Source organism: Ophidiomyces ophidiicola (genome assembly GCF_022830035.1).
Source record: "Ophidiomyces ophidiicola strain CBS 122913 chromosome Unknown scaffold_13, whole genome shotgun sequence".
Taxonomy (NCBI): domain Eukaryota; kingdom Fungi; phylum Ascomycota; class Eurotiomycetes; order Onygenales; family Onygenaceae; genus Ophidiomyces; species Ophidiomyces ophidiicola.
In genome coordinates, this window is record NW_026054653.1 from 399,677 (window position 1) to 426,448 (window position 26,772).

A 26,772-nucleotide genomic window follows, 5' to 3' on the forward strand; every position below is an offset into this window, starting at 1 on the left:
CTGTTATACAGACATCAAAACTATGAAGAATAAGTTCTTCAAGATGATGAAATGATGTCTTCTCACTGGGCAGATGCCATCAGTGAAGATGATTAATGTGATTAAACAGTGAAGTTGTCTGCTGAGAGAACTCAACTCTCCCATAGAAGATCTTCATCATCATATATAAAAAGTTGAGCTGAAGATGCCACATTGCTGACACTGATAATGTTCAATGATGAGTATCATATATTCTCTGAGCCTCACACTGTCAGCACTGACAGTCTTAAATGAACACTGACATTTTCTGATCATCATAAACTAGATACAGTGACTCATGGAAATTCTTATTCTCATCCATCTTGAACTGCTCAGTGAATACTGTATGAAAGATCTCATAAAGACCATCATAAATGCTCTCAGACATTAATATAGATCTCAAGAACAACATACATATTGACTCTGACAGACACAGTTTATTGATCTTCAGTAGAACAAGACAACTATACAAATCACTTTCTGTTTTAAACACATTGGCCAGTTTGTTTGGGTAGACTGCAAACAGAGTCTTGAAAATGAAATAGCAACACAATTCAATCTCAATCTGATTCTGATTTTGCTGCAAGAAATGAATATAGTTAAGTTGGTTTAAAGAAGACAGATTCAACATGCTCTGATGAAGTTCATCTGATGAAATCTGACCATAAACATGAAGATTAGTGATATAAGAGTGAAATGAACTCTTGTCATCAATGATCTGATGTCAAACATTCTCTTGAAATTCAAAATTATTAATTATGACAACATTAGTTGGTCTGAAGTCTTCTTGAAGCTGATGCTGTGGCAACTGATCAGTTGTCATCCACAATGCTGGTCAAATAATCACTCACTGATCTTGACAATAGTGACCATGTTCAACTGCTTGTCACAAAGAGTCATATAACTATCAATGATCTCTAGATCATGCAGAACAGTAAGAACTCTTCATTTAACTTTCATGTTCATGAAATAAAGTTTTAATAGCCAGATGAAAGTGTTAGTGAAGTTTCAAGTGTGACTCAACTGCAGAATGAAAGCAATCAGAGCCAGCTGATCTCAATGCAGACAATGTTTGTGAGTATGTTGATGATGACTTGAGTGAGCAAAATCTTTAATCACATGTGTCAACACAGACATCATCTGCTCAATTGTGGAAGCAAGATTATCAATGCTGATGTTGTCAGTTAAACAGATTGTATGAAAGTGACAGAAGAAGAAGCTCTGACTCTGAAGAACTGTTAATTTTTAATGAACAAGATGCACTATTTAATTCAATATTGTGTGCTGAAGACTCTGACTATGAATCACTGCAATCTGAAAGAAGTCATTTCTTTCTAGCACACTGATCAGATTATTGACTCTCTGTTTGGGTGTATAGAATGACTTTGATTCATCACTCTGAATCCATTACTGAATCAGTAAAGAAACAGACACTTAAAGACACTGAAGCAGTTGAAATACAATGTCAATCTTTTTGTGCTTTGATAAATACTTATCTGACTTCAGCAGATGCTGAAGAATATCTTTCAAGAATTATAATTCTGTCTGAAAGAAACTCTCATCAAATGAACTATCTGTGAAACTATTGAAACTGATCTGCATACTGAGCAGATTTAAGTTGTTCTTCTTCTTCAACTCAGACACAATGATATTCAGATTCAGACTATCAGAGTCACTGCCCTCACTGCACATAAGCAGATCTTCAACAAAATTCTGAACTTACTGAGAATTCAAAACTGACTGATTAGCTGTCTGTCTGACTTCACTAGTCTCATTGAATTCTTTGCACTTAATCAGATCACTGTCAGAGAAAATAATCATATCAATGAACAGTTCTGAATGTGCAGATGTAATAGATAAGCAACATTCAGATGTCAGCATGTTGCTCTGACATCATCTGTCTTCTCAGACAACAGAGCAAGAGATCTATAATGCCAGAGCATGCTGAGCTCTAACTACTGATTAAGTGAGAAACTGTTTGCTGATGATTGAATCTGAAAATGTCTGAAAATCAGAGTGAAGAGAGATGACACACAGCTGTTTTGCCAGACAGTTCTGAACAGAAGAGTGAGACATTAAAGATAAATAACTGATTCAAGACTCAACAAAGATAACTATGAAAGTATTCTGATGATAAAATGTGGGCTGCATGGAGAGTGAATGATTAAAGATGTTGAGCAGACTGTTTTGAAGGTTCAAAATTTCACTAAGTCCAACATCTGGCCAGAGAACCCTAACAAAATGCAAAAAACTGGCTCAGACCTTCCACAGAATGTGGCAGAAATTACCCATAAGAGTCTAGCTCCAAAGCTTATAATTACACTATGCTACATTGGGCCTAGCCCATTTCTGACTCATCCGAAGTGGAAGGTCTGAGGGTATGAGGCAACTAGCGGCAGTTATTTATTCTCGCCAATCAATTCTCCAGCTTCGACAGGGTCCGTTTTCGCCCTGGCGCGCTAGCCCCAGAACAAACTAGCGCACACACCCCCTTTCAACTTCCAAGCTGGTCGCAACTTCACAAGTACAATTTGTTCGCTTTCGCTGGCGATCACGACGCCGCCCTTAATACTGCTTGTAATCTCCCTTTGGCATTTCTTCACGCTCTTTACTATGCCTTTCTATAGCTTCTTCTGAGCAGCTTGTTATTGCCCCAGTGCCAGCTTGTTGAATTAATTGCCTACCCTGTACGGAGTACTCTCTTCTTCTCCGCGTCTTCCTCTAATTTAAACTCTGTAATGATGGATTCTTCTCCGCCTGGCCTTCGCCAGCGTGGAGGTCAAAATTCAGCCTCTCCTGCACCGCAAAAAATTTCCAAGTCTCCAGCCCCACCGTCTTTGAACCAGCAGCCGTCAAAGAAACAAGCCTCTGAATGGAGCTACCGACTGGCAATAACCGTGATAACCATCCTGGCATTTGTTACTCGGTTCTATAAAATTAGCTATCCAGATGAGGTGGTGTTTGATGAAGTACACTTTGGAAAGGTGAGCTTATTCATTATTTTATTTTTGTTTTTTGTTTTTCCCAACGTTCTTGCTGCCCTTTCAACTGATATCTTCTCGCAATCGGAACTAGTTTGCTTCGTATTACCTACAGCGCACTTATTTCTTCGATGTCCACCCTCCATTCGCCAAACTCCTTTTCGCATTCGTGGGCTGGTTCGTTGGATACGACGGCCATTTTCTTTTTGATAATATCGGTGACTCGTACATTAAGAATAAAGTCCCATATGTTGCATTCCGGGCATTGCCGGCCACTCAAGGTGCTCTGACTGTTCCGGTTGTTTTTCTCATTATGTGGGAATCCGGCTACTCCCTCCCCGCTTGTATCTTATCCTCAAGCTTAGTGTTGTTTGATAACGCCCACATCGCCGAGGACAGATTGATCTTGCTAGATGCCACCCTGGTCATTTCGATGGCCCTGAGCATACTATGTTATGTCCGATTTTACAAGCTTAGGCATGCTTCTTTCACCCGGAAATGGTGGAAATGGCTACTGTTGACAGGAATTTCGTTGAGCTGCGTCATCTCGACAAAGTACGTCGGATTGTTTACATTCGTAACCATTGGATCGGCTGTTTTGATAGATCTATGGAACCTTCTTGACATTAACCGCCGCGGCGGCGCATTGACAATGCTACAATTCGGCCAGCATTTTGCCGCCAGGGCTTTCGGCCTAATCGTGGTGCCGTTCTTCTTTTATCTCTTCTGGTTCCAGATTCATTTTGCAATCCTCAACAAATCAGGACCTGGAGATAATTTTATGAGCCCGGAGTTTCAAGAAACTCTTGCAGATAACGCCCTGGCTTCGAAGTCTATGGCTATTCAATACTACGATATGATAACGATCAGACATAAACAGACAAACACCTATCTACACAGCCACCCGGAAAAATACCCACTTCGTTACGAAGACGGGCGTATCTCCAGCCAAGGCCAGCAAGTCACTGGGTATCCTTACAACGATACCAATAATCATTGGCAACTGCTTCCATCAGTCGCATTCCCTGAAAATGATCGTGTTGGGCATGCTGTGAAAAACGGAGATACTGTTCAGCTCCGACATGTCGTCACCGATACAATCCTCCTTACCCATGATGTCGCCTCCCCATCTCTTCCAACCAACCAAGAATTCACGACTGTTTCTCATGACCTTGCGAACGGTGATCGTCATAATGACACCCTGTTCGAAATAAAAGTGGATGGCATCAAAAGAGGCGAAGAATTTCGGACGATGGCCAGCTTATTCAAGCTCATTCATGTGTCTACGAAAGTGGCAATGTGGACGCACACCACTCCTTTACCGGACTGGGCCTTTCAGCAGGCTGAAATCAACGGAAACAAAAATGCGCAAGATACTTCCAATATATGGTTTGCTGAAGATATTCCGTCGCTAGAACCAGAAAACCCACGTTTGACAAAAGAACCCCGAAAAGTCAAACAAATGCCATTCCTTAAGAAATATTTAGAACTTCAGGCAGCAATGTTCTATCATAACAATGCTCTGACTTCCAGTCACCCTTATGCTAGCGAACCGTTCCAGTGGCCGTTCCTCCTTCGGGGTGTCAGCTTCTGGACCAAAAATGATACTAGACAGCAGATCTACTTTCTTGGCAACCCAATTGGATGGTGGATCGCGAGCACCCTTCTAGCTGTATTTGCTGGTATTGTCGGGGCCGACCAGCTCTCGCTGCGCCGTGGTGTTGACTCTCTTGAAGAAGGTTAGTTAGCAGGAAAATCCATTAGCTCATCCTTATATTTAGCTAACACCATATGTTACAGTTTGGGGGCCAGGCTCGCGCTCGCGTTTTTACAACAGTACTGGGTTCTTTTATCTGTGCTGGGCTGCTCATTACTTTCCATTCTATCTTATGGGTCGACAACGTTTCCTTCACCACTATCTCCCGGCGCACATTGCGTCCTGCCTCGTCACTGGTGCCTTGGTAGAATTCCTTTTTAACGTCGAACCCATCACTACTGAAGACGAAAGTAATAACCAATTTGTTGGTCTTATTGGTGGCGTCCGACGGCGATTGAGTCAGCGAAGTATCATGACCATATGGGCGGCCACAATGGCCATTCTCAGCATCGTCTTATGGGGATTTTGGTTCTTCGCGCCCTTGACATATGGTTCTCCGGGCTTGGATGTGGCCGGCGTTAATGCAAGAAAATGGCTTTCCTATGATTTACACTTTGCTAAATAAGCAAGTTTAAGTTGCACTATCTACTGAAGAAAGGCTGCTCATAAATCACAATATGAACATGCAATGGTATATAACTCACCTGTCTTGTTTATGATCGTCTTGAAGTTACATATAATACTTTTTCCTTTCATGACAAATTCCTCTCCTCTTCAGTTGATCCTGTTTGTTTTATAAGCCACTCCAAAGTTCCATCTTTGGTATATTTTCATGTCACATGTCAGTCATGAGGCAGGTTTGAGCGTTAATGGGGTCATGTTTAGCATATTATAGCTTGATAAATAAAAAGAACTGTATGGAGTACTATTTTTCATCTTGATTCAATATTGAATTTGTAATCAAGGGGATAATATTATCTTATCAAAATGAACGCTCGTTATCGAATAAGTAGATATCATAAGGTAAGTAAAAACAGGTGCAAGAAAAATGGCAATGTAGAAAAATATACCTACAGTATACTGGAAATAGGGCCCACGGCTCTATGATATTGAACCTATTCGGCTAGACTCCTTCCTTCTTCGACTGCAATAACAACAATTACACATATATCATCCGGCTTGCCTCCTCTCCAGTGGTCCCATGGTCGGTGCCTTTGCGATTCTTTTGCGAAAGGACCATCACGCCGGAAATCCATACTAGCTATCTTTGCTTCCCCAGCTATGGTAACAGCAAGAAGCGCCTGCAGCGTGTGGTCGCGTGTGTTTGCGTCTATATTTTTCATGTCTGGCGCTGACTCGGGGTGATGACGAGATTTAGATTTCAGAGCGGAGAAGGCAGATGACAGTCCCCCGGCTTGAGTTAGGACATCTAAGCTTTCGGACACTCCGATTCCCATGTCAGCAGTTCCACTCCAGGCTCCAGTGCCCATCATCCGAGCTGTAACGTGTTTAAGAATGTCCTGGTTGTTCAGGTTATCATATACCCCGTCTGTTGCGAGTATGAGTACATCACCATGCTGAAGACGATAATTTATTACGTTGGCGTCTTGGGGAAGGTCTTCAAACTGTCTGCCACCAAAAACAGCGGATTGCATTCGCATCAGAGGTGGTAAGACAGCTAGCTGGTAGGGTGTATTGAAGTCGTGGGTCTGGGGGCATGAATAATGATGAACAGCAGCTAGTCGAAAGAGAACCGAGCCGGAGTCTCCAAGGCTAATTGTAGAATAGATTAGAAGAGAGAAATAAAGAGAGTTGGGCAAAATTAGAGAGAGTATCTGCGTACTTCGCTAGTTGAACTGTCCCGTCTTCGCGCGCTATACCAATGCACGCAGTACTGCTACCAGCAAATATCGACCTGTCGACCAGCGTTCTCTCGTATCCTAACTGCATCAAGGCCCTTGCACGCAGCTCCTGGGCTGATCCGTCCCAGTTCAAGGCACACTCAGCCATGTAAGCACAGAAGGCATGCGAGAAATCGGCCGGATCTACGCCAGATTGCATCCAGCCGCCCACACCATCTGCAACACCAAAGGCAAAGGTATTGTTATGACCATCTACTTTGCCGACGAAGAAGGCATCCTCTCCACTGTCTGGTCGGTTGAGGCGCTGCTCCAGATAATTTCTTCCCTTCTGTAACCCGATGGCATCCTGCGTTTCAGGGTCAAAGCTATAGATATTCCTATCCGGACTGAACCTACGGCCCTTCCCAGATGAAGATACTGCGATTCGATAGGACATGCGCGGACGCGAGAGCTGCTGCGCGCTTGCATGGAAAAGCCTGGGAGTATTCAGTCGCAGGATATCGGGCAGCCCGAGGCATCGCGTTCGCGGCGAAAACGCGTGGCTCGCGAAGCGCCAGGGCTTAACGGATGTTGCCAGACCTCGTAGGCTGGAAGGTGAGCAGACGATGGTCACCGGGGCCATCGGACGGAGTTGTGCTGGTCAGCGAGAGCCCCGGACAGAGCGAGACGGAGCGAGGCAGGGAAGGCCGGCGAGAGCATTTGAGACGAGCTGCTGCTGAGCGGACGGGGCGGGGGCATGGGCACAGTGCCTTGCCTCTACCAGCCAAAGAGCCGGGCGTGCATGGAGGATGGCGTGGGTATGTATGTATGTATGTAAGAAAGACAGCGGTTGGGGTTGAGCTGCGGATTCTTTGGGTCTGAAGAGCCTTGTCGCAAGAGCTGGACCACCGCAACAAAAACGGGCGGAAGCTTCATTTGCGGATACATATCTACCCATCCTCTGCTCGTGACGCCTTGCGGAGGCAACCTCCAGTTACATCCAGCCTATATCTGCTTTCAGTCGCAGTCCCAATCCCCTAGACCACCAGCAACACCGCCGCGCTTCGATTCTACATCCCTAAGCACTGCATGGACGCTCGCTAGCAGCCATACCGCGCTCTCCACCAAAGATGAATCCAGCGAGGAGGGCATATGTAGAGGATGCGGCAGAGGATACGGATATGGGAGGAGTAGATTTGGCCAATATACGTGCGCAGACGCTGCTCCTAACACCCACAGACGTTTTCTAATACATCTTATAGCTGTCGACCACGATTATGAACTCCCTGCTTCTTCCGCTGGAATCGCCCCCGAGAGAGCTTCCGCGATCCTGTCGCAATTCTCACGTAAACGGCGAGCCGCTGCGATCCCTGTTCCCACTGACGATGGCCGAGTACGCGCGCGATTGCGGGAGCTAGGCCACCCAATTACGCTCTTCGGCGAAGATTCTACAGATAGACGTGACCGCTTAAGAGAACTGTTGCTTGAGCTAGAGGAGCAGCAAGAAGCGACCGGTGCAGGGGGGGAGCATGCGGATATACATATGCAAGAGGCCGAGGCACAGGAAGAAGAACAGGAGCACGAACAGGAATTTTATACTGAAGGCAGTCATGACCTCCTAGAGGCTCGACGGAATATTGCAAGGTTTTCTCTTCCACGAGCAAAAGCTCGAATTGAAGGCCAAAAGGAAGAGTCGACGATACCACTACGAACACATATCAAACACAGGAAAGCCGTTAAGGAGAAGCTGCAAAACTTTGATCTGTTCGGATCGCAGTTAGCTGGAGATCGGCCGGTGAGCGTTGCTCGGTTCGCACCCAATGGCGAAGTACTGGCCGCTGGCAATTGGGCCGGAGGTATAAAGCTACTGACGGTGCCCAATTTGGAAGAAAAGGTCACCCTTCGTGGGCACACAGATCGTGTTGGGGGTATTTCGTGGTTTCCAGGAGCTACTCTCCCTTCCTCGAGCGTATCAGAGGATTCTGTGAATCTCGCCTCCGGGGGCGGTGAGGGAAACGTGCATCTATGGTCTTTACACAAAGATACTCCTCTTTCAACACTTTCAGGCCATTCTGGTCGTGTTTGTCGCGTGGAGTTTCATCCTTCTGGAGACTATATTGCATCCGCTTCGTACGACACCACCTGGCGTCTCTGGGACACCAGGACCAGCGCCGAGCTATTGCTGCAGGAAGGCCATTCTCGTGAAGTATTTTCACTAGCATTCAATCCAGACGGATCTCTGCTTGCCAGCGGTGGTTTAGACAGCATTGGCCGTATCTGGGACCTTCGGACCGGCCGAACTGTGATGATCCTTGAAGGCCACATTCGAGAAATTTACGCTCTAGATTGGGGAATTGACTCGTATCGAGTACTTTCCGGTGCGGGCGATGGCTGGGTTCGGTGTTGGGATATCCGACAAGTTCGAGGGACCAGCGGCGTTGGCGCCCACAAAGGCGTGATTTCTGATTTACGGTGGTATAAAGGCACCCAAACGTCGTCTTCCCACCTATGCTCACTTCCGCCGGGGGAGTTGAACGGGGACCTGAACGGCAACACTGGCCTGGTAAATCATGATCAGATGACGTCGCAGACAATGCAGCCAAAAAAATCGGGGACGTTTTTTGTCACGGGGGGATTTGACAAAAACGTTAACATTTTCAGCGCAGATGACTGGTCATTGGTAAAATCACTAAGCGGGCATTCGGGGAACGTTCTGGGTGTCGATATCAGTAATGACTCGAAATGGATTGCAAGTTGTGGGCATGATCGGACAGTTAAATTATGGGGCATTGAAGGCTAGGTTAGGCTTCTATTATGAACCTGCAAAAGACAAGAGAGTCTTGCGGGCGTACAGGATATTCATAACAGAGTTTGGGCAAGTTTTACATGCCAGAGCTTTGATAAAAGCCGGGGGGTTACAGTCATCGAGAGCATCACGCCTTTGGTTGGATTATAACGATTTCTTTTTACATTTCATCTACTCATATATTCCCCCCCCACTCAAGCTCCCATTCATCTCCTCAATTCCTTACGGATTTGGATGTCAGTTGTCACGATTGCCATTTCATCGACGTGGAATATCACGTCTGGAAGAGCCTAACCCCAAAAAGGACGCTGAGATCTACGTTTTCTTCATAACCAATGTTCTACCTGGCCCCCATGACAACACCTTTTGGTCCCAATTTCCCATGAGCATAAGCTTGGTATTTACACACTTCGTACAAAGGAGAGATATGTTATGGAAACACAAGCTTTCTTGATTATAAACCTGGCAGTTATTCTTGATCTGAATACTCAGCGGATATGGTGACGGATCAGCCGTTTTCCTACAGCCCAGTCGCTGCAGGCCAGCCATCATCCATCCCTCTACAGTGCTGGCAGTCAAGGTATATTTTTGCACCTTCCCATACAATCACCCAGTCCTGCGAGCGGTGAGGAATGCAACCCCTATCACGTAACGTTTCCATTGCAGGGGCAATCCAGATATAGTCCAGAGGCATCGGGTGATGTTCAATGTCTCCGTATACTGCTTCTCTTTTCATAAAAGCGTCCCAGTCTCTCTGCATGTTTCTCATGAATGTTTTGCGAAGAGCACGCTGATTGTACCCCCCTCCCTTCTCAGCAGCAAAAAATTCAACTATTCTTTCAAGACCAATGGTAAGTAACATACTCGCAAAAGCTTCGCCGTTAGAATGGAAAGGGTAGTCAGTCGCGACAGCGTTCAATAGATAGCGCGCAAGGAGTGAGAATACATGGTGGGTTAAGAGCAACACGTTGGTGTCCTTGAAAATTGGGCCACGGAGTATATAGGCTTGGAAAGTATGCTCGTCCGCAATATGAAAAGTCCGCGGCTGACCTCTCCGTCCATGGGGTCGAATTAGCTCATTCGACCTCACTTTGGAGTAAGTTTCAAAGAAATAAAGAACGTAGAACCTATAAAATTTGATGCACAGCACCCATCATTAGGTATGGCTAAAGCCGCTGCGCTACTAGTATCAAGTGTACTCACATGATAGGCGTGAGCTTGAACTGGAGAAGCGTAACGCCTCGCTCGTGGCACGCTTGCCGATCGCGCTTAGAGGCGAAGGACGTCTTGATCTCAGGGTCACTTTGGATATAGCCATCCAATACCCGATCGGCGAGGTAATACGCTAGCTTGGAGCAGGTATCCTGGCGACGCTGCAAGCCAGCGAGGTACCTAAAAGTGTATGCATCCTTGGGGTTATAAGGACCCTCCGACGGTGGAAAAAGATCCGATAGTAGAATGACATCGTCCTGAGGAGCTCGAGTATGAACTGCCCGCGGGCCCTGCTGCGAGGGCAAGCTCCCATGTCGTCTTATGCGCAGGTAGTCACGGGAAATGGCATGTTCATTTCTGTCAATGAGATTGTGGAGAGAGCGGCAAACGAGCCGGAGGCCTTGGATATCCTGCAGGCGGCAGCGACAGAGAATGGAGAGCTGGATTTCGACAGGGAGGGTCTCCCAGCGCAACGATGCTTCTCTGCCGGGGGGTTCACGTCTGGAGTGGAATGGGGGCAATTAGAATCATCGGGTGCTCAACGGGACGCGGCCACAAGTGTCTTACAGGACGCCAGGCGGATGTTGTTTAGCGTATTTGGCTGCTTTTTCGATTGCCGCAAGGAATCTGGACCTGGCCTCAGCAAACGGTGGCATTGGGACCGTAGCTTCGCAACGGACATTGCTCAGGCGGTCACGCTATGCGGCCAGCGTGCCTAAAGCAAGACGAGCCCTGGACAGCTGGAGCGGGGAAGAATAAAGGAGAAGTAGAAAATGAGAGCAAGAGGGCGAATGAGACGGCCCGTGGCATAGAAGCCAGTCGGAGACAAACATCGCGGGCGGCGTGGCGGCGAGGAGGGGAGGGGTGGGAGGTGGCAGTGTGGCCAACTCCACCGCCAACATGAAACAGCACAGACGGCCTCGTCGGCAACAGAACAGCACAGGTTGGGCACCCAGGCATGCAGCCGGCAGCCATAGAATGGACCTGCGTGATGGGAGTGAAGTGCAACTCTACGGGTGGCCTGCAGCGGGAAGACACAACTCAAGGCAATCCAAACCTATACGTCGATTGCTATTTCAAGATGTCTGTAAATATGTATGTATGTAGTATGTATATTAATTTACCCGTAGATGACCCTCAGCATGCTCCGATGCCTGGACAACCGACTAGCTACTGGTTGTATTTGTCGTACACCACGTTTTCCTTCGCCGTGTCAGCCTCGAAATTCCGGATATTCTCCAGAGTTGTCTTCGCAATCGAGTCAACCGCATTCTGTGTTAGGAACGCCTGGTGGCCCGTCACAATCACGTTGGGAAGCGCCACTAGCTGCTTGAAGACGTCGTCTGTGCGGTCGGCAGCATCAGGTCCGCGGAAGAAATAGTGCTCTTCCCCTTCGATCACATCCAAGGCACAGCCTCGGATGCTACCGCCCTGCAGCGCTTGAAGAAGATCCGCTGAGTTGATCAAGGCTCCCCGACCAGTGTTCACGAGAACGGCAGTCTGCTTCATCCAGCCTAGGCTTTCCGTGTTGATGAGGTGTCGGGTGGCACTAGTCAGGGGGCAGTGTAGGCAGACAATGTCGGATTTTTCAAGGAGTTCTCTGAGCTCAACATAACGAACGCCACCTTCTTGCAAGCTCGCCTTCGGGTAAAGGTCGTGGGCGAGGACCTCGCATTGAAAGCCATGTTTGAATACCTGGGCCACACCGGCACCAATACGCCCGGTGCCGACGATTCCAACTGTCCTCCCGTGGATTCCGTGGCCTACGAAGCCGGTCAAGTCAAAATTGCCTGCGCGCACTCTTTCCCAGGCATGCGGGATTCGTCTGTCGAGGGAAATGAGCATCCCGATGGTATATTCGGAGATTGCATCGGGTGAATAGGCGGGCACCCGCATGACGGTAATACCGTTTGCTTTGGCAGCCTTGAGATCGACCCGGTCATAGCCAGCGCAGCGCAAGGCCAGCAGTTTGGTGCCGCCCTCAGCTAATGCTTTCAAAATCGTTGCGTCGACTTGGTCGTTGGCAAACGCTGACACCGCGGGAAACCCGACCACGAGAGAGACATTGTTTAGCGAGATGCCCTCCTTGAAGTACACAAGCTCATGCTTGTAGTCTTCGTTGAGCTTAAGCATGTTATCAGCCTCGTAGGGCTGCACGCTGAACAAAGCGACCCTCATCCTAGAAAACGGTGAAATAGTAGGGTATTCGATCCTTTAGAGTAGGAGTGTTTAAGGTACATACAATGCCATCAACAAACTTGGAAGTCTGGATGAGAAATCGGAGATTTTCTGGACCCCCCTGAGCCTTCATCCAAGGTAAGCAGAGACCCAGCTGCCGCCTCCCCGCACAACGGCCCGCGGCAAGGATGTCAGCCTCTGGGCTGTTTGCGTGGTATCACACGCTTGGCCGGGCGGCTGGGGGCCAGTGAACCACCCTCTAGTCAACAAGCCAAGCCAGGCTTTGCGCGTTCCCTCCGTCTTCTTCGGAACTTCTCTTGCTTTTTGTTTATTATTATTTGTGGCGGGATGACAATTTGGGTGCGGAGTATGAGTTATGTCAGCCAGTTGGTAGTTAGTTAATATCAGACGACACAGGATTACGTGATAATCATGTGACTGAGAGTCTATAATATTGCGTCTGGTCTGTTCCTAACGAACGAGACAGCGGTACTTATAGACGAACATGCTATAACCGAGGCTACGGGAAAAACATATGACAAACCCCTAGCAAACCTCCGCCAGCCCGATAGTCAAAGATAATGAAATCGGTACTCCGTACCATGGTCGAGAAGAGGAGGTGGCGAACCTACGGTTCTCCGGTTCCTCCTTCGGGGAGCTGATCACCTGACAGGTCACCTGACTCCTGCTCAACAGTTAATCTCATTTAATATGCTAATTAGCTTAACTAACTACTAGTTAGGTAGTCAGTTAGTTAGTTAACTAACTAAGCATCACATAAGCGAAAATCTTATCTGGTCAGATAAGACGAAGCGAAGAACCGAAGAAGCGCAGAGATGAGCTGAACACACCTGCGTTACTAGCAGGCGGGGGGCGTTTTGGCCTCAAGACTTGACTAGTCGAATATGCCTATGAAGCTACACTACTCCCTCACGGCAGCACGTCGTTTTACTCAGCCTGACCGTCTACTAAGCTTACCCAGTGCAGCAAACCGCGCCTGTCTTGCCTGTCAACGGCGGTGGGCCTTAAACAACAGGGGCCACCCGGTATCGACTTCGTCAAGTGCAGAATCGCCGTCACGAGAAGCATCGTCCAGTCTTACCCGCCAGGCACCCGATATTTCCAACCATTACACTATCTTCCCACGAACACTTCCCCAAGGTCTTCCGCCAGCAGGTCCCTTTAACATCCCCGTACCGGATCTCCGCCGTGAATTTCTGGCATTACAGGGCGTCGTGCATCCTGATAAGTATCCTACTGGACGTGATAAGCAGCGCGCTGAAGCGTTGTCTGCTCGAATAAACGATGCATATCGCACGCTGTCTGACCCTCTAGCTCGGGCGCAGTATCTACTCGCATACCAGCATGGCATAGATGTGACGTCGGAGGACGGGGCAAAGGAACATCCCCAGGATCCGGAGACTTTGATGCAGGTTCTGGAGGTACAGGAAGCGATTGAGGAGGCCGAGGATGAGACGACGGTTCTGGCGCTGAAAACTGAGAATGAAGGCCGGATCGACGACACGGTGCGAGTACTGGGGCGGGCGATTGATGAGGGGAGTATTGACGAGGCTGTGAAGGAGTGCGTACGGCTGCGGTTCTGGTACAGCATCCGCGACGTGCTACGGGAGTGGGCGCCGGGTAAGACAGATGTACGATTAATTCACTAAGCTGAAGAGCGGGTTGAAGCTCGGGTCAGAAGCGTCATCTCTAGTACTTGTTGTCACCGGCGAGGTTTTGGCAGATGGAGCGTGTACAATATGATATAGACGATGAACCGACTGTGTTGTCTGCCATGTCTCAAATGTCCAAGACGCCTCTCGGCATGCTCTCGTCGGGCACAGTCTAACTACGGGAATGCCAGATCGTATGAACGTCCCTTGCAGCACCCACCGCTTCTTCGCTGCCGAGACCCACGTATCGACGAACAGAAACAGACCCAACTTGTTCGTGCGCTGGGGGTTGCCAGCTGGGCGTCGTCGTGTCAGATACTACCTCCCGCAGTTCGATTCGGAAGCTCAACGGGCGCCAGAGTGCCCCGGGCGTGGCAGCGGGTTTTATATCGCCTAAATTGCAGCTTATTTTACAGCTCGCCCCATGGCCTCATTCGCGTTGGGCCGCAAGACCTACGATCGCCCGGCCTGCAGCGTTTCGTGGCTCCATAACAAACCCTCCAGCTGGCCGCCTGACACGCTGTCAGCCATCGAGGCGCCATTTCTGCGACGGTCAACATGGTGCTCAGATACCCCCCGGCGCTCGCTTGTGCTGCTCTACTCGCTGCCAGACAGCCTCTATCGGCGTAAGACCACTACTCACACGTTGCGGATGACTGCTGGCGACAACTGCGTATATATTCCTCTGGCAACGGCGTTTCCAGGAAGAAGCAAGACAACCGTACATTTTGCCTATTGCTGATCCCTTGCTTCGTCCTCCCTGATCATCTCGACCGTCGCTGACCACGGCCGTGCTTCCTCGAGAAAATGGCACGGCCTACCCCGAATTTTAACAGGTATGTTCAGACCTCCTCTACAGTCTAGGTGGTTCCGTTATTATTCTGTGAATAACCTCCGGCTATGCACTTCAGCCTTCTGTGTCCAAATCCTGCACTGAAGTATACATTTTCAGTTCAATTATACATACAGATGCCTGCGGATGGCGAGTTTCTTTCATGACAAGGTGCAGATTCGCTGACCGGCAACCATGTTTCGAAATCACACAGTATCATTCATTCGCCGCCTTTCACGTTCCTCGTCGGCCCCGCTCATACGAAACTGACCATCCAGTCTGGCCTGGCCAGACATGTCTCCCGGCCGCTCGATGAGCTGATGAACAACGGCCATACGCGCGAGTCTCGACATCATATCGCCGTTCTGGAAGAGGAGGACGTCGAAACCTTTGTTGGTTTCTGCGAATTTGCCTACACTGGAGACTATTCCGTACCAACTCGCCGTCTAGATTCCAACACGACAGCTCCCCGTGGCGTGGCCTTTACGGACTCCCCTATGGGCATGGGCATCCCTCCACCTGCTCCATCTCCCCCACGAAGCCCAGGCTTGGGAGATGTACCAGATGAATATCGCACAGAAATCAGCAATAACACTGGCATACAAGACGACGATCCTGAAGTGGCCCTGGATTCAGAAAAGAAAGGAAAGAAGTCCAAGAACAAGAAGAAACAGAAAGCTGGAAAGGCTTTCGAAGACGGCGGTGCATTGACTCCTCCCAGTACGCCGCCACCATCTATGGGCGACGATCAAGTCGGACAAGGCAACGAAACGAAAGCTACCCCCGAAGGTAATGAGGGGGAAGCCCAAGCGAGTGAGGATTGGTATGAACAAGATCCTACAAGCAAGGAATGTAACCAGGCCTCGCAACCAAAGGCCTTTCACCCAGTTCCTCAGAATCCTTTCTTCCTCTCTCGACGCTCCAGTGTGAATCTTTGGGACGAGTTCACCTCGCTGCAGTATACCCATCAGCCGCAAAACACAGCGATGGGCCTTCCTTCTCCCATACTACGCAGCGTTTCTATTTATGCTGGCGAGTCCTCTGGCCTGGACCCTTACGTTCTCTTTCATGCAAAGCTCTACGTGTTCGCATCCCGCTACCTTATCCCGACCCTCGCCCAGCTCTGTCTTATCAAGCTACACCGTGACTTGGTTCATTATCCCCTGACTACAGCTTCCCTCGACAGCTGCCGCCCTACCAATATACCGATGATCTTAGAGCTACTGCATTTCTCCTATATAAACACGAAACGCGATGATCCAGTTCTCCCCACCCCCAGTGTTCTTTCAAGTTCAGAAAACCAACTCCGCAAACTTGTCACACACTTTGCAGCTTGCAAAGTCCGCGAGCTTGCTGGCTACCAGTCATCCATTAGCTCTCCCACATCTTATGGCGATACGGGTAAGGACGGCGGTTTTCCTGGATTGACCATTCCCCCACATCTTGGATTCCGCGACCTACTAGACGGCATTAGCGAACTTGCTTCCGACCTCGTATATCGCATGATGTGATCCCAGTATTCGTCAGAAAATACCCCTCGTCTGTTCCTTTCCGCAACTAAGAGTCGTGTTAAGTGTTCCGGGTTACGAGGGGTGGTTCATTGCGAAAACTGTTATCTGGAGTTTCAGGGGAATTGGGTGATAAATATATAATAAATATGTAGCTCAGCTGCAGGGGGATTTTATCTCTTGTTTTATTTTACTCTTCTAGCTAACCTCCTCCGCTGTCTGTGATTTTGTAGCGTCTGCCTCTTTACTCTCGGACAATTTTCTTTCCTCTTACTCTTCTCCCTCTTTTCAATGTTACAATGTTATATTCTCATTCTTATGGTACTTGGTCTTTTTTTCCTACCTCAATAGTAATTAAAACCACCTGAGGATTATCTATACATCTTGATTCATACTATTGCTTTTTCATAGGACTAAAAAGTTTCCAGCGTGTTGCACTTTCCGCCCTCTATTTATTTTTGGGCCAAATGGATGACATCAACTCAAATTCAATCCCAAGGTAGCTGCACGATTTTTGATAATCTCCAGTACTACGTACTCCGAAACTACATACTCCATAAATTGCATTATACTTGGCATTGAGGGGCCATGTCTGTTGAATTTAATCAACCACAAGCGCCAATTGACTAGAAGAATGAATCCTACATAAGGCATTCTATCCTTTTGTTTATCCTCTATTATCGGGAGAATTTAGAGTCATCGTCAGAAGATCGAAAATCTCCAGGACTAAGGTGCAATGTAGACATAGGTAGAACTATGACTATATTTGCTAGTTGATTAAATAATATTCATATGAAGCTCTATTCTACGCCCCAAAGTTCTTTGTTCTCCCAGAGTTAATTAGTCTCCTACAGATGGTAGGGCCTAGAAGGGGTCACTAGCTATCTACCACAAAGTATACAAAGCAAAGAGATTCCTGGGGAATGAATAGGTTGTCTAGAATTGAGTGCGAATTAAGAGCAATTCTCAGAGCTGTCGCCACTTGCACATCGCGTAATCCTCCTCAAATTGTTTCATTAAGATCTTCATCTTCAGATTGTGTTCTGACATGCTCTTAGGGCTTGCTTTGGATAGAATCTTGTCCAGATTATTTTGAATAGAAACTATTATATTACCAGAAAGATTGACTATCCAAGCTGGTAAAAAGTAAAATGATGGGAAATGCGGTGTTTTGATTGAACGTCCATCTCATCTAGACGATGCTATTTTCTTTGCCTAGTAGCCAGGTACATCGGGGGTTTAAAAATATCTCTATTTTATTGATATTTATATTGAGCAAGACCAGCTACAGTTGCCGGGATCAAAGACAGAACTCCCAAGGGCAGTATTGCGTGCAGAAGCATAGCACGTTTTAAGCTGGTATTTGGGCATATATAAGGTCATATAATCTATTTTTGGTGAAGATTGGAAAGAGAAGTGATAAATATATAAGAAAAACCAATAGCTGACACTGATATTTAAGCTAAAAGGAGCTTAGGGGGACGCTTCAAAATTTTGCAAACGCTAGCTCGTACAGCCAGCCAACCACCAGCCTCCCATGTTTCACCATATGATTGAAGTTGAGCTTATCGATGGTATCTTCCGGAGTGTGAATCTTTTTGTTGTCGTGATCTCTGTCAGTTTCGTGCACGTAGGCGGATGGAAAACCGTTCTTGGTTGCCGAGGCATGATCAGAACAACCATATCCACATTTGCCCTCGACGAACGTAATACCAGTATACTGTGCACAGAACGTTAGGATCTACAGGAAAACAAACAAAATCGCAGAGACATAGAACTATTGGTGATTTGAGACCAAAGGGATAAATGAGATTCGGCTTACCCCTTTAATAACAAGTCTTGTAAATTCTGTCAAAGCAGCGTTGACGTTATCCGTGAGGAGGCCAAAGGATTCTGGTAAGCGGGCGTCTTCTAGACCCTTAGTGTACCCCGTCATGTCCTGATTTAGCATGGCCTTCACAGGCTTGTTCATTTCTTTATACGACCTGAAGATATCTTGCGAGCCAAGCAATCCTGCCTCTTCGCCGGCGTACCAATGGAACTCGACGGTGTTCTCGGCCTCTCCATTACGAATCTTGGGGGATGAAAGAAGAGCGCGAAGAGAATCGAGGATTGTGACCGAGCCACTACCATCGTCATCAGCACCTGGGGCAGGACCCTGGTGGTCTTTCGCGTTTACACTGTCCTGGTGGGCGCCAACCACAATGGTGTTTTTACTCTTCCCTGGAATAGTAGCAATGATGCTAGGCTGGCTCCAAGAATGTTCGAACTTTTTAACATTGAAATCGCGGATTCCGGAGTCTTTGATAGCACGTTGAACTTGCTCAAACAGCCATTGTGCAGACTCGGTACCAGTTTTTGACTTGTAGTACCGGTTGCGGAATGAGGAAAATTTTTGCAGATCTTTCCTCATGTTATCCATGGAGAGTTTATTGAAAAGGGGATTTACTTCATCCCGGCGTTTTAACTCTGTAGGAAATTTCACATCGATTTCCTCAGCAGTGACAGAAGAAGTGCCCGTCGGCTCGTTTGTGATATCAAAGAAACCAATTCCGTTCTTCAAATAGGAAACATTCGTCAGCCTACGTAAATATCTCGGGAGACATCCTTACTTCAATCAACTTTAGCTTTTGAGCCTCGGTTATCCATCGTGTTTCGCCAGGCGCTGTTTCAACGAGGAACTTTTCAACTGCAGTAGTTGGTCTGGCCCAGGCACCCGGGAAAATAGCTGCGCAGAGCACCAGGACGGCGAGTGCGTTCATGTTTGAAACGCGAGTCTAGGTTTGGCAAAGCTTAGAAACACAAGGGGGCGGAAGGGAATGCTGCTCAGAAGCGTTTCCCAGGACAGCAATCGTCCGCGATGGGGTCTTATATATGGGGGGCTATTCATCCCTCAACGGGTGCTGGAACATCGCTGTCACCGTTTACCCTACCATCCCGGGTGGATCAACTCCAACGACACCTGGTGATGACCTGCGCACCGTCCGGGATGGTGAGCCAGAGAAGTGCAGATCGCAATGGTCACTGAACATTCTGAGAATAATAAAAAAAGGTTGGGCAAGCAGTCTGAATGCTAAGCCAAGGCTCAGCTAGGAAGTATCCCTGCAGAAGCGAATAACTTCATCCATAAGACGAGGCTCACTCCTGAAATCTGGCTAAATGCTCATTTGGTTATATTTTCCAGGAGCTGAATGTTGAATGAAGTATTACGGACGAGAATACCTTGGATAAGAAGTGACCTGAGGGACAGTTTCTTGCCCAGGTCCCCGAGTTGAAGCTTTCATAGTATTGATATGAGGTTGCACTTCAACCATGCTCAAGACAGGGCAGTCCCAGTTGACGTGGATCAAGGCCGCAAACCTCGTTATTTCAGCACGTGACCGTCCCCTTGTAGTTTGACGTAGCCACTACCCGAGTAACAGATGGTTAGGTTAAGTGGCTGCTAAATGGAGTTTAAACCGCCACCAAATGAGGATAAATTACTCCGTACCTCCTACTCCGTACTCCCGATTCCTCCTACCTCTTCGGAGTACTCCGTACAGTTGTATTTCCTGCGCCACAGTGACTTGTCCCGTGGTGGGATGATGTCGACCAGGCGAATTGGGAGAACCAAATTGTCAGAGGTTCGAGATCATGCTGATAAATAAGGCCAAGATCACATTCCGCTGGCTTCAAAGAGTTGGCTTGCTCCTTATTGGTTACTACCTTTGTTATTATTGGGTTAACGGCTCCGTAGCTACCGAGTTAGCTTTAGCGGTGCAGTTTAGCTAGGCCCAGGATAGACTAGCGTTTAAAATATATTGGCGTTGCGCGCGCTGGAGCTTAGTAATCAGCCTGCGCTGTGTGTAGGCTCCTGGTCTTGGCATTACACTCACTGGAGCTTAGTAACCAGCCTGCGCTCTCTGTAATCAGCTGTCTAATTACTAAGCTGTGTAATTACTAAGCTACCAGCCTGCCTGCGCGTGTACTGTTTTGGCATAGTAATTCTACAGCCTGCCAATCACCGTACGGGGGCCCCATATAACATGAACTCTAACTCATGCCGCCAAGCTTGGCTGATAACTGAGTTATACTGAATGGGTTTGTTAGGGAGACGCCGTGATAACCGGGTTATCAGGGCTTGGCAAGTTATAACTTCGTAACGCGGAGGTGATAAATTAACTGCTTATCCAATGCTTACAAGACATTCCAAACACCGCCTGCTCGATTACAGATGCAAGTTTGTCCACACCATGTCTTACTAACAGGTAGCCTGCTTTATGATTGAATTAAGCAGTAATCAGTACCTCATCATTAGAAAGCTCTCTGGAACATTCCCTATTGATTCTGTTTGGTCATTCAACGTTATAAATGGGCCCACGTCTTGCTGCAAGAGTGACCTTTTCTATTATCATTTGCTTTATATCCTTTGCTATTTTTCACTATTCGCTCGAGATCAAATTACCAATATCCGAGTTTCCATTTCCCATTTTGTATACCAAAAAAAATTGCACACCCATAATAGAAGAAGCGAATATCATACCACCGCAGAGGCCAGCCGTTTCCAACATGTCAATCCCACGCGCAATTCGACAGGCTTTCCTTGCCATTGAACAGTCAGAGGGAGCCGGCGCACGAGTTCGCAGGTCGATTGGAACGGCAAGGCTTCGCAATTTCAGCCCATTTCTAATGCTTGATCATTTCACAATTGGGAAAGGGGCTGGGTTTCCGGATCATCCCCATCGCGGCCAAGAAACAATCACATATCTGCTTTCAGGAGGCGTCGACCACGAGGATTTCGCGGGGCACAAGGGTACTATTGGCCCAGGCGATCTGCAATTTATGACTGCAGGCCGAGGGATTATCCACGCAGAAATGCCACATGAGAATCCAGATGGAAGTCCTAATATTGGCATGCAGCTGTGGGTTGATTTACCAGAGAATCTCAAAATGTGCGAGCCCAGATATCGCGACCTTCGTGCCTCTGAAATTCCTAGTGTTACAGCAGATGAAGGCAAGGCAGTCATCAAGGTCATATCAGGTCAGTCGCATGGCGTAGATTCCATCCGTGATCTCGCTTATACGCCAGTCTGGATTTTCGACATAATACTCAGGCCAGGAGGGAAAGTTACGCAAGGGTTACCCAAAGGGTGGAATGCCTTCGCATATACACTTTCTGGAACAACAACATTTGGGGATAATTCTGCGGAATTGTCAACTTCACTGGAGCAATCCAAGACCGTCGCTCCGTTTCACAACGTCGTTTTTGAAAAGCAGGGGGAGGTGGTCAATGCCTTCAACTCTCCGGACGCCAAAGAGGACTCGCGTTTCATATTGATTGCTGGACAGCCACTGGATCAAAAGGTTGTCCAGTATGGGCCGTTTGTATTAAATTCTCAAGAAGCAGTACACCAAGCCATGATGGATTATCAGACCTCATCGAATGGATTTGAAAGAGCTAGAGGTTGGGAGAGTGAGATTGGGAAGAAAATGGGACAAAATATTTGAAAACAAACTATGATTGTTGATACATTGCTTATTTTCCTTCACTGTACTCCGTACGGAGAACTATATCATTTGGCACCCAACAAACTATACAGAGTATAACTCTTGGATATTCAGGTACTATGGAGCATTCCTATAAACTATCCATGTAGTAGTAACTTGATTTATCAACACACTTGACTGCATGGGTTAGACGTTGTAAAGGCACCCGCATGATGTTCTATAGCCTATGAATCTTCATTGAAACTTCTAAAATAAGATTATGTAAATACATGATAAGACAAAAGGACGCCAAGGGGAGAACGCCCAATTGCTATGGAACAACCGAGTCAACAAGGTGCAAGAGGTACAGGGCGAAAATGCCAAAAAAGGAAGTTAGCTATGTCTAATGACAAACGTCAAAGAGATATCTAGAGAAAAGGAGCAAAAAGGTGCTGGAATCTGCATCTATGAAAAAGGCCATAGTAATGCTAAATTCCTTAGAATAAAGATGGGGTTGTGGTGAACTTTAGAGGTAAGGTGGCATCATCACGGTTATGACAACGTGGCAATTCAAAGGACAACAATGATGAAGAAATAGACAGGGGATATAGGCAAGCAAATGTTTGTCGTACCGCAAATTATTCGATCAAGCGTCATTTCAATGGATAGAATTGCTATAGGTAGGTGTTATGACCCATGATTTGTGGCCTGAACGATTAAAAAGCGACTAAAAGCCAAAAGGGTTCGAGGGAGCTGCATTTTAGTCAGTAAATGTCGTTTGGTTAACAGTACGGAGTAAAAATGGACTTACTTGCTTGAGCGAGATTCGCCTTGAGACCCGTGGGTTGAGGTGTGAGTTTCCTCGTGTCTTTATGTACGCCAAAGCGGACAGGAGGGGCTGGGCCAGTCTTCTGTGGTTGTAATGGTGCAGACGAAAGTTCTGGAATTGGCGGCGGTGGGGGAGGTGTGAAAGTTGAAGTAGCCCCGAATCCGTTCGCATTTGTTGGCTGGGGCTGAAGAGCCGGTGGGAGGATGGAGTTGATAGATCCGGTCGTCAAAGGTTGTTGCGTGGGCGGTGAAGAAAATGTAGGATGAAAGCTGGTCGAGTTTTGAGTCAATGTCTGAAATCCGGGAGCCTGAGCTCTATTGGCGAAGGGGCCTTGTGTCATTGGGCCTGGATTACCATCGAACTGGGTTATTCCAAAGCCTGAAGGGGCATACCCCGTCGACTGAGGTTGCAAATGTGATTGCTGAAACCGTTGTTGATTAAGATCGGCCAAGCTACGGCCTGGCGGAGCAAGCTGAGGGCCACTTTGAGGAAACCCAGTAAGCTGTGGTTGCAAAGGACCTGGTCCAAGGTTGCTTGGATGATTTGGGGCAGACAAAGGCCGTTGAGGGGGTGGGGGCGGTGGGAGAAGTGATCCTTGACCCATTGCTAGAGGGGGCTGGGGGCGTTGCCTTGGAGGCATTGGCCCTTGAAGCATTGGGAACTGTTGCTGAGGTTGTGTAAACCCAGTTATCTGCGGGACGTTCGGAACTGTTGGTTGTCCCAATTGTGCAAAAAAGGTAGGGTTGGCACCAGTTACCTGGGGAATTTGAGTAGGTGCTGGCTGAGACGGCGGTTGAGATATATGTGGCAGGGTGGATGGCGGCGCTGAAGATTTAGCCGGTTGTAACGGTTCCTGCAAAAGAGAAAGATCTGCCACAGCGCCCACCAGAGCTGGTTGGGCAGTGGTTGAAATCGAAGGGTTCGCTGAGAGAACTTTGGGATGATTCACTTCCCAAGCACTATCTTCAAACCCTTGAGGTTCTTCCTTGCCATGTGGAGGAGAAGGGGCCTGGGAAGAATCTTTCACGTCTGGCGACGATGGTTTCGAGAGGTCTTTGAATATAAGAGCCGTTGGGTCGACCACGTCGTTAGCCTGCACCGGAGGAGCAGGCCGACCCTTGCGGGTATTGTTGCGGAGAGTGCCGCCAGGACCCGAAAATAAGCCTCCATTCCCTTCGTTGCTAATTACTTCTTCTCCGCCAAAACTGACGTTACGAGCCTTCGACTTCCTGTTAAACTTCTCGTCTAGATATCTCATAACCCGTAGAATATCACCCTCTTTAAGTCCCAAGGTCCGAAGTGTGTCGGATGTAATATCCGGAAGTACTGCTTCGTCCATGGAATCCTTTGAAAAGTTTTGGGCATATCGCTCGCAAAGATGAGGGCCAACTCCGGCTTTCAAAAAGAAGTCGAACCAATCGTAATCCGGCACCTTTTTGATAGACGCACCTATTTTCTGTTTCTCTTGTGGCATTTGGCTGCGACGTCGAATGTCGGACAGGGGTTTATCCTCATCTAACGATTCACCGGTAACACTTTCAACATACTCCAGGTCCTCAATCGACATTTTTGTAACAGGAACAGCAATTTTTACACCGTTTTGTTTGTGCAGATGTATTTTTCCGTCGGTAAGGCCGATAAATTCAGCAACAACATTGAATGTACCAGTTCGGTCTGTCCACTTTCTTGTTTTTGAAGGATCTGGCTCTGTTTTTTGCATATTATTAATTAAAGCCAATACTGCTGGAAAGATATTACTCACTTTGTTTTGAAGATCGGCTTTCATGTTTATGACGCTGTGAGTGTTTGTTATTATCATTTGCAAACAAGCTGCTGGCTCTGTTAGGAAGTTTTGTGGTAGATCCTACCTCTCCGGAACCAGAATCTTGTGTCCTACCTCGACGAGCAGATTCTCTAGCCAAGAGTGCTTCCTCACGTCGATTCTGTTCAACGGTTGAAAGACCAGCATTGATACCTGAGTGGCTTGATTCTGCAGGGGTAGCGACACCAATAATTTCAATATAGCTACTTGGAACAACTCCTTCTTGGCCATTCTTTATACGCCTCACCATCCACCATTCTTCCGACTTTGTGTCATCAATAATGATAACTTCATCGCCAATCGCGACCGTAACCTCATCGTCCCCTTGGGCCATAAAGTCATATAAAACTTGGCCCTTCTTTTTTCCACCCGTATTGCCCGCTGCGATGACTTCTTTTAGCCCTTCAGCTTTGTAACCCCCTGAGATCTCTCCTAAAGCAGATACAATTTCTTGAGCCGTATCTTTAGCACCAGCATGGAAATCAACACTTTTGCTTGGCCGCACAAGGTCCAGAAAGACGTGTTTGCCTTCAATAGAGTAATGTGAAAGCCGGTTTGCGGTCCACTCCTGGTGCGGACCGTCTTCTGAGTTTTCAGGCGAAATGAAAATTGTGCCCGCTGCAACATTGATACCAAGGGTTGTGGGCATTTTTTTCCGCTTTCCCATAACTGAAATCATTTCGCTGATGTTGTATATATGATACCCAGATGGAGAAACGGTCGATGAGCTATGGGCATCGCGGTCCCTGGCATTGATCCGATTATATGGAGGAGAAGGCCTAATACCTGGAGAAGTCTCCTCTTTTAGGGATGAATATTGAGGTCGAGGAAGTGGTACTTCTCTACGAGTAGCGGGGGAGCTTTCTTCGGGTGGAGAAAAAGTTCGCTGGGGAAGCGCCGGGGGGGGGTTGTTATCATCTTCATCTGACCCTTGCGGCGTTAACGTTGTGAGGGGGGACTGTTCTATAGAACGAGCTGGAGCTGCCTTTGTCCTTGTTGAGGAAGTAGACTCCTGTTGGTTGTGGATAATACCAGCCAACGCTGCCGCCGGGCTTTCAACAGGGCTGGAGGTGGAGCGAGGGGTTAGGATTCCTTCTGATTCAGTGTCCTGATTTTCCACTTTCCGTGATAGTAGCGGTGGAGGTCTTTCAACAGTAGGTTGACCAGCATCCGACAATTCAATATAATTTGACGGAACGAATCCATACTCTGATTTTATTTGAACTAAGGTCCAGTCTGGATCCGAGGTGTCGAACACTTGAACATCCACATCGTCCGAGAAAGAGACTTCCTCATCTGTCTGCCGCGTATAGTCATAGAGTGAACGCGCGGATGCAATAGGGCGTGCCTGTATCCCATCTACCATTAGCGCTGCCGAAATGCCTGGGGCGCTCAAATAGACATCACGCAGGGTTAGGGGGCCACGGAAATTAGTTTACCTGTTCAACATAATTACTAGGCACTAGCCCTACTGGCTCCTCATCCTCATCCTCGATAGCTTTCTTTTTTGCCTTCCACCAGCCATCGTCGGAATTTTTGTCGAGGATAAAGAGAATATCTCCTTCAGATATTTCAAGTTCATTGTCCGCTTGTGGCTTATAGTCGTATATGGCAGTGTATATCCCCGCAAATCCCATTTTCCGGCCACCTCCCTAGCAAAATCAAGAAGGAATTCAGGTGTTGTGTTGTTCTGATATGATGTTACTATGGCGATACAGCGAAGGAGCGGAACCGATGGCGATATATTCTGTGCACTCGATTCTAGAGGCCAAAGTAAAAAATTAACGAGCCGAGAAGGTCGAAAATTCTCCAGGGCAGTGGTCCAAGATCCTATCTATGAAGCGTGGTGACGGAAAACGCCGCGCTGCGATGGTGTTTGGCTGAGTCGAAGCAAGAGTACTATGCATGACAATGTTATAGAGTGTAGTACGGAGCTCCTGGAAACTGTCCTCCGCTTCCAGGCAACGGAAATCAGATGGCATTCAAAACGATATCGGTGGCGGCCAGGC

General features: G+C 47.6%; 10 protein-coding genes across 10 annotated transcripts; 5 read left to right on the forward strand and 5 right to left on the reverse strand.

The window, feature by feature from the left end:
* Positions 1-2,759: 2,759 nt before the first annotated feature.
* On the forward strand, positions 2,760-5,221 carry PMT4 (Dolichyl-phosphate-mannose--protein mannosyltransferase 4; the record flags this gene model as incomplete). Its single annotated transcript, XM_049252820.1, has 3 exons — positions 2,760-3,002; positions 3,094-4,738; positions 4,800-5,221. The coding sequence occupies 3 exons, from the start codon at positions 2,760-2,762 to the stop codon at positions 5,219-5,221; spliced, it is 2,310 nt and encodes a 769-aa protein (XP_049108319.1).
* Positions 5,222-5,711: 490 nt separating this feature from the next.
* PTC7 (Protein phosphatase 2C 7) lies at positions 5,712-6,894 on the reverse strand (the record flags this gene model as incomplete). Its single annotated transcript, XM_049252821.1, has 2 exons — positions 5,712-6,369; positions 6,440-6,894. The coding sequence occupies 2 exons, from the start codon at positions 6,892-6,894 to the stop codon at positions 5,712-5,714; spliced, it is 1,113 nt and encodes a 370-aa protein (XP_049108320.1).
* Positions 6,895-7,567: 673 nt separating this feature from the next.
* On the forward strand, positions 7,568-9,237 carry LOZ57_003774 (uncharacterized protein; the record flags this gene model as incomplete). The annotated part of the gene is made up of 2 exons (XM_049252822.1): positions 7,568-7,646; positions 7,700-9,237. 2 exons carry the CDS (start codon positions 7,568-7,570, stop codon positions 9,235-9,237), a joined length of 1,617 nt encoding a protein of 538 aa, XP_049108321.1.
* A 526-nt stretch (positions 9,238-9,763) lies between these two features.
* LOZ57_003775 (uncharacterized protein) lies at positions 9,764-11,111 on the reverse strand (the record flags this gene model as incomplete). The annotated part of the gene is made up of 3 exons (XM_049252823.1): positions 9,764-10,370; positions 10,447-10,956; positions 11,023-11,111. 3 exons carry the CDS (start codon positions 11,109-11,111, stop codon positions 9,764-9,766), a joined length of 1,206 nt encoding a protein of 401 aa, XP_049108322.1.
* Positions 11,112-11,625: 514 nt separating this feature from the next.
* On the reverse strand, positions 11,626-12,633 carry LOZ57_003776 (uncharacterized protein; the record flags this gene model as incomplete). Its single annotated transcript, XM_049252824.1, has 1 exon — positions 11,626-12,633. The coding sequence occupies one exon, from the start codon at positions 12,631-12,633 to the stop codon at positions 11,626-11,628; it is 1,008 nt and encodes a 335-aa protein (XP_049108323.1).
* Positions 12,634-13,538: 905 nt separating this feature from the next.
* On the forward strand, positions 13,539-14,303 carry LOZ57_003777 (uncharacterized protein; the record flags this gene model as incomplete). The annotated part of the gene is made up of 1 exon (XM_049252825.1): positions 13,539-14,303. The coding sequence occupies one exon, from the start codon at positions 13,539-13,541 to the stop codon at positions 14,301-14,303; it is 765 nt and encodes a 254-aa protein (XP_049108324.1).
* A 998-nt stretch (positions 14,304-15,301) lies between these two features.
* Positions 15,302-16,649, forward strand: LOZ57_003778 (uncharacterized protein; the record flags this gene model as incomplete). Its single annotated transcript, XM_049252826.1, has 2 exons — positions 15,302-15,309; positions 15,353-16,649. The coding sequence occupies 2 exons, from the start codon at positions 15,302-15,304 to the stop codon at positions 16,647-16,649; spliced, it is 1,305 nt and encodes a 434-aa protein (XP_049108325.1).
* Positions 16,650-18,132: 1,483 nt separating this feature from the next.
* On the reverse strand, positions 18,133-19,408 carry LAP1_4 (Leucine aminopeptidase 1; the record flags this gene model as incomplete). The annotated part of the gene is made up of 3 exons (XM_049252827.1): positions 18,133-18,366; positions 18,469-19,203; positions 19,259-19,408. 3 exons carry the CDS (start codon positions 19,406-19,408, stop codon positions 18,133-18,135), a joined length of 1,119 nt encoding a protein of 372 aa, XP_049108326.1.
* A 1,786-nt stretch (positions 19,409-21,194) lies between these two features.
* On the forward strand, positions 21,195-22,133 carry PRN1 (RNA pol II transcription cofactor; the record flags this gene model as incomplete). Its single annotated transcript, XM_049252828.1, has 1 exon — positions 21,195-22,133. One exon carries the CDS (start codon positions 21,195-21,197, stop codon positions 22,131-22,133), a length of 939 nt encoding a protein of 312 aa, XP_049108327.1.
* Positions 22,134-22,839: 706 nt separating this feature from the next.
* Positions 22,840-26,400, reverse strand: SLA1 (cytoskeletal protein binding protein; the record flags this gene model as incomplete). The annotated part of the gene is made up of 4 exons (XM_049252829.1): positions 22,840-22,865; positions 22,924-24,648; positions 24,704-26,111; positions 26,203-26,400. The coding sequence occupies 4 exons, from the start codon at positions 26,398-26,400 to the stop codon at positions 22,840-22,842; spliced, it is 3,357 nt and encodes a 1,118-aa protein (XP_049108328.1).
* Positions 26,401-26,772: the final 372 nt, after the last annotated feature.